At 29.1% G+C, this 15,705-nt stretch overlaps 1 protein-coding gene across 4 annotated transcripts; it reads right to left on the bottom strand.

Annotated features, from left to right (window-relative positions):
- Positions 1-3,277: 3,277 nt before the first annotated feature.
- On the bottom strand, positions 3,278-14,740 carry LOC119685722. Of its 4 annotated transcripts, none has more exons than XR_005252823.1 (4): positions 14,548-14,740; positions 14,136-14,462; positions 3,766-3,919; positions 3,278-3,689 (listed from the first exon to the last, which is right to left on the bottom strand). XR_005252823.1 is itself a non-coding variant. In XM_038100084.1 (3 exons), exons 1-2 carry the CDS (start codon positions 14,650-14,652, stop codon positions 14,256-14,258), a joined length of 312 nt encoding a protein of 103 aa, XP_037956012.1. In that variant the 5' UTR covers positions 14,653-14,740; the 3' UTR covers positions 13,875-14,081; positions 14,136-14,255. The 4 variants fall into 4 exon arrangements, 2 of the variants coding, with proteins under 2 accessions (XP_037956012.1, XP_037956013.1); XR_005252824.1 differs by having other exon boundaries at positions 3,800-3,919; XM_038100084.1 differs by lacking the exons at positions 3,278-3,689; positions 3,766-3,919 and adding an exon at positions 13,875-14,081.
- Positions 14,741-15,705: the final 965 nt, after the last annotated feature.

Raw genomic sequence — 15,705 nt, 5'->3', positions numbered from 1 at the left:
CATATTAAAACGAAGAAATTAATAAAACTATACTTGAACAGATTCCTTGAGGAGAATAATGTCAATGTTAAATGATTTGGCGAAGATACCTCAACATCAGTTCAGGTTCAGAAAATATCGCAAAGCTTCTCAGGTTAGATTAAATTAAATTTTGAAAGGGTTAGAAACTACGTCACCACATTACTTCATCCTTTGAGGGTTAAAATTTAAAGGACATAATGGCAAGGTAAAAATTCCATTATGTCCTTTAGAGGGATCTTGCCTAATTTCGTTATAAGTGGATAGGCAGTTGATAAGTACCGAACTTTGAGTCTGGTAAGTCTATCACAGTGAAAAAGAATGCGTTGTGCTGTTTGTCACAATCTGTAGCTATCGTCCTTTGTAATACCTAGATTTGATAGATGTTTTTTGACTCCGCAATATCCGGTAAGAAACCTTGTGACAAATCGGATGGTTTTTCTGTTCAGCATATCTTGTAATACGGGATAGACTTATAGATATCCAGAATAATTATTATTATTTCAAAGGACAGTAGAACGCTATGATTTATAAGATTTATTGTGGTATTCTTGGAAAGAGTCTCTTAAGGTTTAAAGGTTTACGTAAAGGTTTAAAGGTTTAAGTAGGTTTAAACCTACTGGACTTATTTTCTAGCAATTATAGGGCACGTGAAAATAAGATATGGAATTTTCACTCTACTTTTATAGAAACTGAATATATCAGTCCCATTTTTGGAAACTACCTTCAGTCCCATTTTTGGAAAATAGTAGTTGACAAGAATATGTCTATGCCTAAAATTAAAGAGCAGTACAAATATCACTGAAAGTACTCTCATCCTATTATTTTAAAGTTTAACTAAATTGAAAATAAATATTCTATATGTAAAGAAAAAAAATTTATTGCACTAAAGTATTTCTGAGGTTTCATATTTAATATTGAAGAGAGAAAATTTAAATTTAAATTTTAACATAGTTTACACCCTTCGGTATTTCCGTTCGTTACCATTTAACTTCTTTGTGACACACATTTCAAACAATTTTTGCAAGTGTAAACGCGCTTGTGATATTTGCTTTGTTTTCTGAGAGCTCTATTTTTTTTACTGGTCTCTGAATACTTTTTCATACTTTTTTCACAGTTCCCAATTACAAAACTAAAAACTCCGATGAGGGAAAATTTTAGTAGAACAAAACGGAAATCTACTAAAAATTCAAATCAGTCGCGCCAAGCCAACTGCGGCTAAAATGTCGCCGAACTCAACAGAATCCACCTCAGAGACGACGGTTTCACCAATAATCAATTTCTGCGATTAGATTACATACCCAAACTTCCGACATGTGGTTTGGCAGCAAAAATATTTTGCTTTTGTAGATACACTTGGGAGACATTTGATGCTGTAGGTTTTTTGATTTTGTATTTCAATGAAATGGAAGGGCATTTTGCTTCTCTTGTTTTCACAGTTGGCATACACCTCACAATTTTTCCAAAACGGACAATAAGCTTCAAATACGCTTAGATTTCATTTGATGCTATTGGCGTCGAGATTTATCTTTATTTTTTTTCTGGTCTATTTTTTAGTCTGTGCTTGTGTGAGCTCAATTTTTTAGGACTTGAAAGTTGAAGAAGGTTTCGGAAGAGCGTGTTGCATGTACGTGGCAGGTATTGTTGTGATAGGATTATAGGGGTAAATAGAAAAAAAGCAGATGATGAAGCATTATGCCAGCAAATGCCAATCAAGTTAACATACAGAAAAATATTCCTCTATTTCGATTTTTCTATTTTTTTTCTGTTTGACTCTTGCGTGTAAAACAATTTTCAGTAGAGAAAATTTTATTTGTTTAAGTGCCAATAGAGAAAAAAATGTGTAATTGCTACATTTAAGGTCAATAAAGCATTATAATTTGCTTTCTTGGGAGTTGTGATGTTTTGTTTTCAATATTTGATATTATAAGTTGACATAGTTTTGGACTTAGAAGTAAAAATATTTAAGACCCTTCAATATGATTGATGATAAATATTTTAAGAATGACATAATGAATTAAATATACTCCATATTTATTATCAATAAAAAGTATATTGCTTTTTTCGGGAAAAACAGTGCAAAACATGAGAGTGAACACAGAAAGCAGAAGAACGATAGAATCGTATGTGATTAAAATCCTCAAAGTGAAAAAATTAGATCTAGAAAGGAGAAGCTGTAACTAGAGTTATAAATAATGCAGACATCAAGAAAATACAGTACAAAAGAAGAGGTCTGAACGCAGATTGAAAATCAAAAGAGAATGACTTGAAATGCCAACATTAAAAAGACCCACCTCGAAGTAATGCGAAAACAGTTCTGAGAGTGGAATAAGTCCCTCCAAAGAGGAGGTGTTTTAGTCCGCATAGTACATATGACTGTCAGAAAATCGGGCATAGAAAGCTGGACTTTGAAAGTTGCTGATATTAACAAGATCGAAACATTTGAGTTATGAATATAAAGGAGAATACTCAAAATTCGACGGAAGGATCATGTTGCATATAAAGAAGTTTTACGAAGAATGAACTATGTTCGGGAATTGTTAGCAACTATAAAAAGAAGGAAAACAACCTACCAAATAAATATTCAGGGAAAAATCGAAAAGAAACGCAGTATTGTAAGGAAACAATTTTCATGGTTGCGAAATATACATCAATGGACCCAAATACGAGAGGTTGACAGCCTCATAAATAAAGCTAAGCTAGATGCAGAGGGCAATAAGCAGAAATAATAAAAAGTTTGTAGTTTTGTTTGTCGAAAGCTAATTTAAACAATATACTTTTATGTTATATGATCACTAATATTCGAAATCGAATTAGCAAATAAAAAAGAAGAAGATTCGGTAGGATTATGACGAATACCAAGTTCTATGATAGGGTGGTGGGTTGGAGATTGACAGGAAGCTGATCATATACCTAGGTCAGATACCTTCGGGATAATATCATACGTGCTATACGCGCTGCTCATATGCCATTTATCAAAGGGTTTTCGAAATCAATACTTTCTTGTTTGAACAGTCTATTGTGTGAAGTGTTTTAACCGCCAAGGACTGGTGACAATAGGTATTTGGTAATATTCGAAACAAATGAATTTTTAGCCAAACAATTTAATTATTAAGATTCTAATATAAAATTATAAATAAGTACTATTTTACCTTTTTTATATAAAATATATTCATATAAAATATATATTTTATACATTTGAATATAAAATCTTATAAATACATAAAAAGTAATAACGAGATTATTTGAAGGACATCATATTTTCATTAACCCTTTATCTCTTAAGCCTTGGGTATTTCAATATTATATCATTCGATTCAAAATAAAGACTTCTCTGAGATATAACTCGCTGGTAATTATTCGCATGCAAAAGGATGTTCAAGTTGATTTAATTAACTTTTTTTTTAATAATTTTTATTAATTATTTTGACAACAGTCAAGTGTGATATATCTACTGCGTATTGAATATAATCTCTCAACTTATTGTTCTTTATACCAAACCGTCCGAATAACCCGCAGAGGTGTGTTTTTTACTATTATCTTCCTTTTAAATTGAAGCTTTAAATATTTGTAAGCGAGTTCCTCTATATTGGCCCATATTTCTTAACAGATTGTTGTACTGCAGATGATGTAAGGATTTCCATGTATGCATTGCAAACATAAAGCGTATTCTTAAACAAAATAAAACAAATAAAAACGAAATAATTTAATATATGAATACAATAAAGTCAAAATAAGATTGCCTACCGAATATAAAAAAATTTTAATTTCACCAAAATACCTATGGTGGTCCATTGAAAAGAATTCCTGATCGCGGACACTGCAGATGAAAAAAGCAAATGCAAACGCTGGCATTTGTCGTGATGGTTTCTGGTTTTTATTTATGGGAATACGCGGTAGCCTGTAATTTATTTCAATATTTTTATTTAAATGGTTGTAAATAAATTGTATTTATAAATTTTTTTGGGTGATTTTATTTTTGGTCTGTAAACTTGGAAAAAAAAAACTTGGAACAATGGGCACATTTTAACCAAACAATGGCAATGCATAAAAATTTCCTTTGTGGCACCAAAAATGTCAACACTATGAGAGTATAAAAATGTATGTAAATATAAGTGGCAAATAAAAAAATTATAGAAGAAAAGAATATATAACTGCATCCTTTTAATATTAAAACGACCGAAAATTTTGCTCACGGGATATGTTTCTTGTGAAAACATGAGCATAAGTCAGGACAATGACAAAAAGTTTTGCAATTCACGCACCCACAATGTCATCCTTTGAATGTAGGTTAAACATTGTACATACAATATGTTTTACTTAACCAATAAACAAAGCCCTGTTGTGGTTCGTATAAATATCAGTTAATATAAGATATATTTAAACTGAACATTATTGTTAATATACTTGTTTATATCTCATTTATTCCCTTAGCGAAAATTATATATAACTTAATTTGTTTATTAAATATAAATCAAATTCCAATTAAATGTATATAACAACACGGAAAGTAAAAATATATGGTCATTACTTAGTGCCCAATAAAGGAAAGACTTTTACCACATACTAGAAAATCAAACAACTTATTTTAGTTTAAAATTATAGTAGAAGTATATAACCTAAATGACCATGGCGTAAAAAAGTTTAAACACTTTAAAACAGGTTTTCTATAGCACGTAATTTCGCAGAAGCAAATTAGAGGTATCTAGGTTAATTTCTGTTAATCTGTTAATATCTAGGTTAATTAACAGGACACTGGTCCATAGGACGGCATTAAGCTAGACTCGGCCTACCCTGTGGTACCTCTTGCAGTGCGTGTCTACCAACACTCGAAAAAATGATGTGTCTTTGTCCATGTCTGGCCAGAACTAGATTTAAGTCTCTAGGCGATATCTCTAGCATTAGCATTTATCAGATTCTTGTCTCTGGTTGGTTCTAGTTTGACCTTGTCTCTACTACCCACTATTACGAGGTTTTTGTGGGTTCAAAACGGCTTTTAAGCTAATTGAGGAGGACTCGTTCTCCCTCCACCACAACTAACTAGCAAGTAATTGCACGTTTCACAAAAAGATCGACTCGCTTAGGTATTCTTAAGGCCCATTTTGATAATACAATCTATAAAATAGAAACTTAATAGGGTCACAGTGAACCAGCCTTTGAATAATGGATGATTTTTTTTAACATCGCATATAAGCTGCTGTCAATCGTATTATATTAAAAAATAAAGCTTATCGTCAACCATTTGATTGAACTTTATCAGTGTGGCGTTTGATCTGGTAAATCTTTAATCAATCAGAGATTAATAGTGCGTCAAATTCTGGACTAGACCCAAAAAAATAAAATAACACACACCATTTATTTGTCGACTTTAGAGTTATTTATAACATAACAATAAGAAGAACTCTTCTTGAATTTGGTATTCCAACGGAACGGTTATGTTAAATGACATTGAGCAGTACCACTACTTCCGTTAGAATTGGGAAGATTCATTATGACGTGATTTCTTTAATCTAATGTTGGAAACATTCAATCTAATTCATGCAGTAGATTTAAGCTGTACTGGTACAATACATCACAAAAGTATGGTGGTCTTTCCATATGCCGAAAATATTGATATCGTTGGCCTGAACGCCCGTGCCATTATTGCAACTTTGGATTAGTATGATTAAGATTACTTTTTAAAGCTGACAGGATTAACGATCAATGGACGAAATTGTCTGCCTTGCTGTTAAATTGAGCGCGAGAATAATGACGTCTTAATGTTTTTTATAATAGAGGAACAGCTTTGGGTTCATACTGTTTAATAAGGTTAGGTTAAACTAGGTTATAAAAGTCATCCTAACAATTAATTAGGTTAGGTTAGGCTAGGTTATAAAAGTCATCCTAAGGACGCACTAGTGCCTATTGGCCTATTTTGTTACCATATAAGAACTTAGTGGTTTGAAACCTTTTTTAAGCCTTTGGCAAAGCCTAAAATATTATTTAGTGAAAGGTTCTAGAGCTGGTCACAATTTCCAAAAAAAAAGAAAGCACCTAATATATAGCAGTTAGTGTATAGTGTTAATACTAATATATTATCAAAAACAAAAAGAAAAATACAAATGTGTAAAAGTATAAGTTAATCAAATTATTTCCATCTAAAGTAATCCGTCACATTGGAAATTATTGCTTAAAGCTATATTATTAACTTATTAATGCTCACACAAGATGTAGTGCAATGGTGTTGGGAAAATAACGTAAATCTACAAAATAATACGATATAATACGATATACGTATTTCCTCATAGAAACTTGTCGTAAGCATCGTAAATATTTAACTTGTGCGATTTTAAGTCGCATAAATTTCAATCCCAAAGTGCCAACAGCACAAATATTTAACAAAACAGTTGTTGGTCGCCTGCATTGTACGCAAAAATGCACAAGTCCAACAACCAATGGCAGGCTCATGTAAGGACAGCACCACTACAGACGTACTATAAACACAAACACATACACACACACTCAAAGCTTAAAGATATGTAAGCATTGTAGACAAACATTTGTATGCCGCATTGCGTTTCCCTGACCCATAAAAAAAAGCAGGAAGTGGTCATTGGGAGCTTTTCGCTGCGAATGAGTGCAAACATAAAGTTTCAGTAAACAACAATAACAACAACAACAGTAGAAACAACAACAGCAGTAACAACAACAAAACGAAGTGTAATAAAAGTAAAAGGACATTTATAAAATGCAAGAAAGAATGATGACTGCGTTGATGCATTATTGTTGTCTGTGTTGAAATGTCGAAAATGTCGTAGCTGTCAGTCTTTCGCAGATGCAAACATGTGCGTCTATAACTTAAGTGGCGATGTAATATTAAAAATCTTCCACCTTTTCAAATAAATTTTACTCAAATATTTTAAAGTGACAGTTATTTAAAAAAACTTTTATAGAAATTAACTGCCATCTATTATACAATATTAGTGATAAATAATAGCTGCAATTGCTTTTAAAGAAATATTTCAACTTAAATATGTATTATGACTTCGTTAACAGAATAAATTGAAATTCAGTTGTAACAAAATAAAAACAGAAATATATTTATAATAAATAAACTAAAAAGGGATGCTTAGATTTTATAGAACTTAACAACTAATTTAAATTTTTTTTCAATGCATTGTATCAATTTAGCTAATTTACCCAAAGTAATAACTGTCGGCATAGTCGCTCATGAGGAATTCAATGGTAATGGAACAGTTGATGAGCTTGCGATGAAGGTTGCACTAATCCCTTCACAGGATTTAAAATTGTGTTGCAGGATATCTTATTATTATTATGTTATACTGAATTAGTACTTGGAAACAGAAAAATAAACTGTACGAAAAGTTCTGTGCTGACTTCAAGGGCTATTGCAGTCAAACTAATTCTTTGGTATCAACGACAAAATGACACTCATATGTCTATCCTATCCAAAGCAACACTACTTCTTTCTATTTACCTCAATCTAATCCATATTCTAATTTACGTATTTTGTGAATCCTTTTATGTCACAACAACAAATTTGCTAATCATAAGAAATTTGAACATAGACTAATGATTTGTTTTATTAGCTGGAGAATTGCCTACCACATTTCAGAACGAGGAATATATAATACAGTCCCTTTATATTCCCTTTATATTCCAGTCCCGTTATATTCAGATAACCAATCAGAAATAATTAACTTATTATAACATTGTTTTTTTACAGCAGTATAAATAAAGTATCGTTGAGTAAGTTTTTCATAAGAAATATTGCTAAGACCTTTTAGCTGTAATGTAAGTAATATCTTCTGTGTAATATTTTTTTACTCCACACAATATTTCACCTGCTAAAATTTAAGGTTCTTCCTTTGATAGAATAAAAATCCAAAACAATTTGCTTGCAGCAAATATAATATGTTATTATTTTTGCTTGCAGTTTCTTTTCGTTAATTTCTCTTCACTCTCATTTTGAATATTAATAACAATAGTGCTTCATTGTACAACAACAACTACATATAGGGTATAGCACAATATAAAAAACTACCAAAGCAACACGCATTAATACAATTTAAAATAAATGGCAAGGGGTAAGGGGTTTTTAAAACTTTTCTTTAGACATTTGCAGCAAGTTTCGTCATACCAAAATTATTTAGAATTTTAACACAAATATTTTATAAATTGCTTTTTCTAAGTATAAACAACATTGTTTCAAACGTTTATGCAGTTTGAAGTTGTAACCAATTTGGTTGTCATAAGCCTGCGTGGTGAATGGTAACATTTGCTAACCAAATGATCTTATAAAGGAGAAAAAAGTCATTTAGCTTGATTGATAAGCACTTGTATGAAGCCAGTAAGAGAAAAATTGTCAAAGAGAAATGATTAACGTTAATAAAAATTCTTGCGAAAATTTTTTGTGTTAAATTTGAATAATATTTTTAAACATTGTTGTTCTAATAATAATAAAAATAATATAACATTTATTGAATATTAAATTTAAGTGGTGTAATACTTTAAAAATTAAAATATTGTGCAATTTAAATTACATCAAAAGCTGTTCCGCCATATTGAAATCCGCGGCGTACCATTTACTGTGATAAAAGTGTCAGAATAATTTTCCTTATTAATTGTAAAATTTTTGTTTAAAATTTTAAATCAAAATTAAATTAATAATTATGCATTATTATTTCGTAAAGTAATAAAGATACTATTATTTAAAAAAACAATTGTAGAAATGATTCTGCCGACTAATTGCACCACATCTTAGAGCAACGCAGCAGCAGAGGGTGTGCATATGAGTCTATTCACCTTTGCAATAGAAGGTAAGTCAACATACATATATTTCTTTAATATAGTATTGACTATACGCGAACCACTTGTAATTATTTTATTATTAAGGTTTTAATTTATTTTATATTCATAAATACAAAAACTGATCTATTTTTTAAATTTATTAAAAAATAATTGAAACATAATAAAAAGATTTTGAGCAGTCGTCTTGGCTTAATCAAAAACCTCTATGAGTTCTGGCTTTAACAAGAAACGTTACCACACTTGAAAGTAATTTGACCACTTTACTAGTCCCAATCTTTACCGACTTACTAACAATTGTGTTCATTACAAATGTGTTTTTACAATTGTATTTATAGAACACAGTCACTTGTGTTGGATGTTGTATGGTATATTTCGTTTCCAATATAGCAGCTGAAAAGTTATGCGTTATTTATGCTTGAACCTACCTCCAATATATAATGAAAATTATATATGATTAGTTGCATATATTACATTGAAAATACACATTTCGTCGCCAGTTACTACATTTAGCAATAGGCTCTTGATGATGACAGAAATATCTGACTTACTGATGCATGTAATTGTCAATGGATGACCTTACTAAAAGCAGTAATTTTTAAAAAGTGGTGTTAAATTTTAGTTTGTAAAATCAAGTATTATTTTACGCATAGAATTTGTCTAATTTTTTAAAATTAGACAAATTTGAGACCTGTATTTAGTACGACACGTCTTTGTGTCTTCTTATAATGTAAAAACTTCTGTATGAATCAAGAGAAAATGGATAATTGAAAAAATGGTTTTATGGGATCTACCAATTATAGATTATAAAAAACTTTCAATATATTCTGTTGCAATGAGTATGAGAATTCTTTATTATTTTAATCAAGCTCTTTACTGCGTAACGTCGCGTTGTTATTTCGATATCGGGAGTAACTCCGAAACGAGTAGCTGATACAGTTAGTTATTGAGATTTGTTTTAATAATTTGCTGTCATTGCAAAAATCTTCATATTTCTAAAGTAACCAAATTAGTAACCAAAAATTAATAACAAAATTTTTCCCGTTCGAAACTCCATTTCTTATGTAGAAATTTTTAGATTTTAACGGAATACGATCTGGATAAGAAGTTCTGCTGCCTCTATTATTGATAATTGTTGGATATTTATTCTTATTCTTATTAAAACTATCATTTTGAAGAATATAATTTATATATGGTTTTTTTTAAGTATTTATTTTTCAATAGTATTACAAATCAATTATTAATTTGTTTATAAATTAAACAATATAAATAAAATAATATTTTTTTAATTGGCATGATTTTTATTTTAGTGGCACATCAAAAAGACAACAGATTTAATAACAATCACTGATTCTGAACAACTTCGATATCTGGAGCACTGATTTACATCGACAGAAAGGGTGGGGGAGAAAGTTGCTCATAAAAAGAATGCCTTTGAAATAGGAAACATGCCAATTAAGAAAATAATAGTAGAATACTTAGTATAGAAAATGCTATACACAAACTTAAAGTACATCATAACCTAACAATACTTTGAATAAAAATTGTAGGTTTATTAATCCTAAAATATTTGAACTTAGTTTAGCGATTGATTTTTTAACTGGACATGCTTCTATCATGGTTTAAAGTTGCAAATAGTGGTAGGAGCATGTAAAAGCAAATCGACATCTACAGATTCTGGGAGATGCAATTGCCTACTAATGCCAAGAATAGTTATTTTATTTTTCAATTTGTTATGAACTCCAACACTTCTTGTTTTAAATTCAATGTATATTACTCGTTGCTTAATTCACAATTAAAATTGTGGTTGCTAAATGTTCTCCAAGGGTTTTCATGTGTCCTCTTTTATAAATTGATTTAAAACGATACCAATTGCTTCATTACTCTTTGCCTAAAAGTTAATTTTAAGGGATTTGATGACATAATATTTATGCTGGTATTCCTGTCTAGTGTGAAAATTGGTCAAACTATTATAGAATCGATTATCTTATTAGTTAGTATTTTTAAAAACTTGAGGTCAATTTTCAAATGCATGCTTAAGTGTTGATTTCACGCTAAAGTGACATTTATTTGAATTTTAACTGATACTTTAGGGCGAAATATTAATCTCTGAAGGGTTATTTAACTTAAGTGTACAATGAAACTAACACATTTACTTCACTATTTGTTACTATTCTTGCCAGTAGTTAACAGAGAAGTCAATATATATTTATATATATATCATTATACATATATACATACATTATTATAGATAATTATAGATATTATTGCAATTCATAATTAGCTTTATGAAATTCGTCCTTTATTAGAAAATAATTTTAATCATCATTTGTAAATTTATTCAGTTAATAACTGTTTCGATCTAAAAATAATTAAAAATTGTTTTCATATCTGATCTAATGTGTATAAAAATTTTGATAAAAAAAGTATTATACTTAAGTCCTATTAAACTAACAACCATTTAAGGATTAAAATGTGGATTAAATTATTTAAACGCAACTATATAGCATTTAAACATTTTATTCATTTTATATAACTACCAAAATTTAACTATTCTTTCGGTAAATTTAATATATATATATATATATTTTTTTTAAATTGAATTAATATAAATAAAATTAACAAACAAACCAACATTTAACTGCAATAAGCGAAAGTAAAAATTTTATTCGCGCAGTTGCAGGATTTTCAAATATTTACCACTTTTTATGGCGCAATTGGTGTCGCACACCGAAAGGCTGCAGGCCAAAATTGAAGGACCTGGGATACACAAAATCAAATATTCCGTAACATATGCGCTCCAATATTTTATTTTCAGAAATTGGAATTCAAATTGGTTTAGCAGTGCTTTAATACAATTTTCGTCCTTTTTCTGAGTCTAAATAGTGACAGTAAAGTGATTTTCATTTAAGTGACACATTTTAGTATTTGTTTAAAATTCCAACAAGGATTTTAATTGTAAATGGCATATTTTGTTTTGATTAATTTAAGGACACAACAAAACGTGAATAACAAAAAACTTTAAAGGCTTTCTGTTTTCTATAAAAATATTGCAAATTCACATGATTTGTTAGGAATTTTTCATTTGAATAAATTGCAGTTTTCAGAAAATTTTTTTATATAAAAGTATTAGTTTTTATTCCATTTCACAACTTGAATAAAAAATTAAATAAAATTGTATAGATATAGGATAAAATAACTTACATTACGATTTTCACTTGACTAATGGATTTTCAACAGATGCTTAACAGTTCCTATTGGAGGTAAATTAACTAATTATGATAATGAGATAAGAGCTGAATTTTAATAAAATTATTAATAAAGATATTATTTCAAAATTTATTTCCAAACAATTATAAATTTGTTTTTAATAGCAGCTAAAAATTAATTTTTCTAATCATATAATTAAAAAGGTATTGTTTAATTATTGCAAAGTAGTATGGAAGTAGAGTATTCATTCGTCCTCCTTTAATAGAGATTACCCAGAAAAACGCTCTGCATTACCTCCATATACTGGTAGAAAACTAATGCTTTAATCAGTGCTTTTTTAAATAAAGCTCACGGCTAGTGTATTAATATCGCGAAATGGAAGTACGAATCAAAAACAAAACTTGGATCGCATAGCAATATTTACTGAAAGTATGCTGTGGTTGAAATGTAGATCTGAACAGAAACTTGGAGTAAGCAGAAGTATTGCACTAAGATGAAGTGGAAGGCTATTCACCTGAGACAGTAGCGTTAGCGGACCTGGTCGCAGGTCATACCGATAGAGAACTTAAATAATTATTAGGAACCCTACCTCGAAGTAATACTAGAATAGTGTTCAGCTAAGACAAAGTCTTTAAGAATAAGAGGGATGGGTTTAGTCCGTGCGAGTCAGGCACTTTCTTTCCGGGGTGCAGGATTGTGGTTAGTGCGTCATCCTCCCAACCGCACAAAAAAAAATATATTGGACCTTTTCAAATGATCCTTTAAATAATGGATAACACTCTGTAGTAGCTTTTACACCTTTGTTAGATGAAAATCGATTTAAAGAAAAACGTTTTTTTAGTTGTAAGAAAAAATATATTCTTAGTCATTTTAATCCACTTCTGTCGAATTAGCTGATTGTTGGTAATAATTTCTAGTTTTGATTAACTGATTTTATTTTGAGCTGTGTGAGCATAAGTATTGTCTACATGGAAAAATGTTTTTTCTTTGTTTTTTCCAAATTAATTTTAAAAGTTGGAATAAAAATCAAAGTTTAAAAGTTGGAATCATTAATTCAATAGTTTAAAGTTAGTCCATCAACGTACTTTTATTCCCAACCAACAAAAAAACTTGAAGTAACATCTTTGGATTTTGGATACGATCTTGCTTTGTAGGTAACCAGCACGGTTAATTCACTTACTTGTCACTGATTCTGATTCAGATTGATAGTAATATATGGTATATAATTGTCATCCACAGAAATTAAATAACGTACAAAATTTACAGTATCTGTTTAAAAAGGTTTAAATTTCACATTTGACTTTCCAGGTTACATTTGAATGCATTTTTGACATATTGTTAGTGAATGGAGCATTAATTGCTCCATTTTAGGTTTTTGAAAACCTAAAATCTAGCTGATTTTGACAATTTACATAAGCCAACAAATGATACTCTGTTCTTTCTTTCAATGTAAATTAAATGTAAAAGGAGCTTAAAGTAATAACAAACGTTGTAAAGAATGATCATTTGATCCGTAACATAGCTCTAATCTTCTTTCTTTTACGAACAATGTTTAGTACTTAGGTATTTTCTTGACCTTGTAATTGTTTTTAATATACTATATCATATAACAAAATAGTTGTATGGTCGGATAATAACATATTACTACTTTAGGTACTTAAGAAATCAAAACTTTTATATCAACTTAATAAGGAAGTATACCTTAATACCTAACCCAACGAATATATTTGAAATAAACTTTCACAGCAATCGAATTTTTATTGTTAACTTTAAGTACCTTAAACAGTATTTATGCTTTCATAAGTGTTCAAAACACGTCAATAAAATATTAAAAATATATATATATATATATGTATTTGTCAATATATCGTAACAAAAATTTTTGTATTGTAACTAAAGTTATTAGAGAAATTAAGTTACATTTGCTGCCATGTTCCAAAATGTCATCAAAACTTTGTAAGCTACACTGAACCAACGTGTGTTTATCAGTTTGAAGAATGACTATTTTCATCAGTCTAGAAATCATCATAAAACTATAATTGTTACTACAACATCAATATCACAAACTCAATAACCATTATTAAAAGATTAATACATACCATTTACCACAACTCGAGTCAAATAATTAGTTACAAATTACAGGATCCAAACAAAATTGTCATTGAACCAATATATGCTTACTAGTCTACAAGAAGGACTAACCATAACTAATGCGAGTTTCATATTTTTGATTTTGATTTTTTTTTATGATATGAACCTATTAGACTATAAACCACGTTAGCATCATTGCTATAAGTTGGTTCAAAACATAACTCTTCATTTAATGACGGAACCGCATATTGTCCTTCCATGCGTTTAAGAACGCCCATATCTTCCATACGTTCTAGAGTTTCTAATACACGTGACCTTAATTCCGACTTTCGTAACTTTTTAAACGATAGGAAATATTTATTTTTAAAATGTCAATTATTAGAAGAAAAAAGTGTATTAATTATATAAATATTTACTTACATCACTTGTATTAGCTATATAATCCAACAACGATGATAATGTCATTGAACCAAACTGGTGCAAGTAATCTACTATATGTTTCCCATACGGGCTTTTAGAAGACATGTTTGAAGGTGGCAAGGAATTTATTTAAAAAAACATATATTACTAATTACCAAAAATATTTTACAAGTTTTGAATTTAAGCAAAAACTAATTTCTACAAAAATAATTTTAATCTCAAATTTTTACTCATTATTTATTGTATCAATTTATATAAAATATCAAAAAGACAATGTAAAGTTGATTCGAATTTTTTTTTTTGAAAATTAATGAATAAAATTTATTATTTTATAATAAAAAATAGTGAATTTATGATTTGCTGGTAATACAGCAAATTAACAAAACTCCAAGTTCAAACCTACAAACCATACTGACTCTGAGCTTTAAATTTGGCAGGGCATGTGTTCAACTCTTGGTACTTGCTGTCTTAAAATATTATTAATAAATAAATACAAGAAATAATTCCAAGACCTCTATTGATGGGTATTTGGCAATACTTGAAACATTTGTATAGTCAGTTGCTTAGTTATGAAACAGTTGTTGTTATAATTCACTGCTATTCGAAACCTTTCTATTAAGTAAAATAGTCATTGCCGTTATAACTGACTTTAAAATTAAATTTAATATATAATAAATTATTAAAGTTTTTTATATAAAATATATATGTCTTGAGCTTCCAATAAATTTATTTCGATCAAACAACAAACCTCAAAGACTATATCTTCCGCTGATTATTGTTGATGATGTGGTTTTTGACCATCCTTCATGTCGATCGTCTTCAAGACATGTATGACCATTTATAGACCATTGTTCTTAAAAGATTATATTCACCTTACACATATACTATTTCAAAATGAATTTTCATTGTTTTTCTACAAAGAATTCAAAAAATGATTAATTTTTAAATAATTATAAATTTAATAATAATTTTTATTTAGTTTGTTATAAGAAATCAATTTCGAATAGATTTTGAATAGAATAGATAGAGAAAATTATAATAATTATAATAATAATAATAATAATCACAAAATTAATTTATATTGAAGTGAATTATGTTGGGTGATCATAATGCTATTTTAAGCATCCCCAATATTCGCTATCAGAAGAATACAGAAAA

Source organism: Teleopsis dalmanni, chromosome 2 (assembly GCF_002237135.1).
Source record: "Teleopsis dalmanni isolate 2A chromosome 2, ASM223713v2, whole genome shotgun sequence".
Taxonomy (NCBI): domain Eukaryota; kingdom Metazoa; phylum Arthropoda; class Insecta; order Diptera; family Diopsidae; genus Teleopsis; species Teleopsis dalmanni.
The sequence above is the reverse complement of the archived record's forward strand: the minus strand, read 5'-3'. Positions and strand labels throughout refer to the sequence as shown.

Bases quoted from the DNA above. Each gene is read 5' to 3' on its own strand.
- LOC119685722 (XM_038100084.1), bottom strand. From the start codon at position 14,652: ATGTCTTCTAAAAGCCCGTATGGGAAACATATAGTAGATTACTTGCAC. The intron at 14,463-14,547 runs GTAAGTAAATAT...TCGTTTAAAAAG, and splicing joins ATATAGCTAATACAAGTGAT to TTACGAAAGTCGGAATTAAG.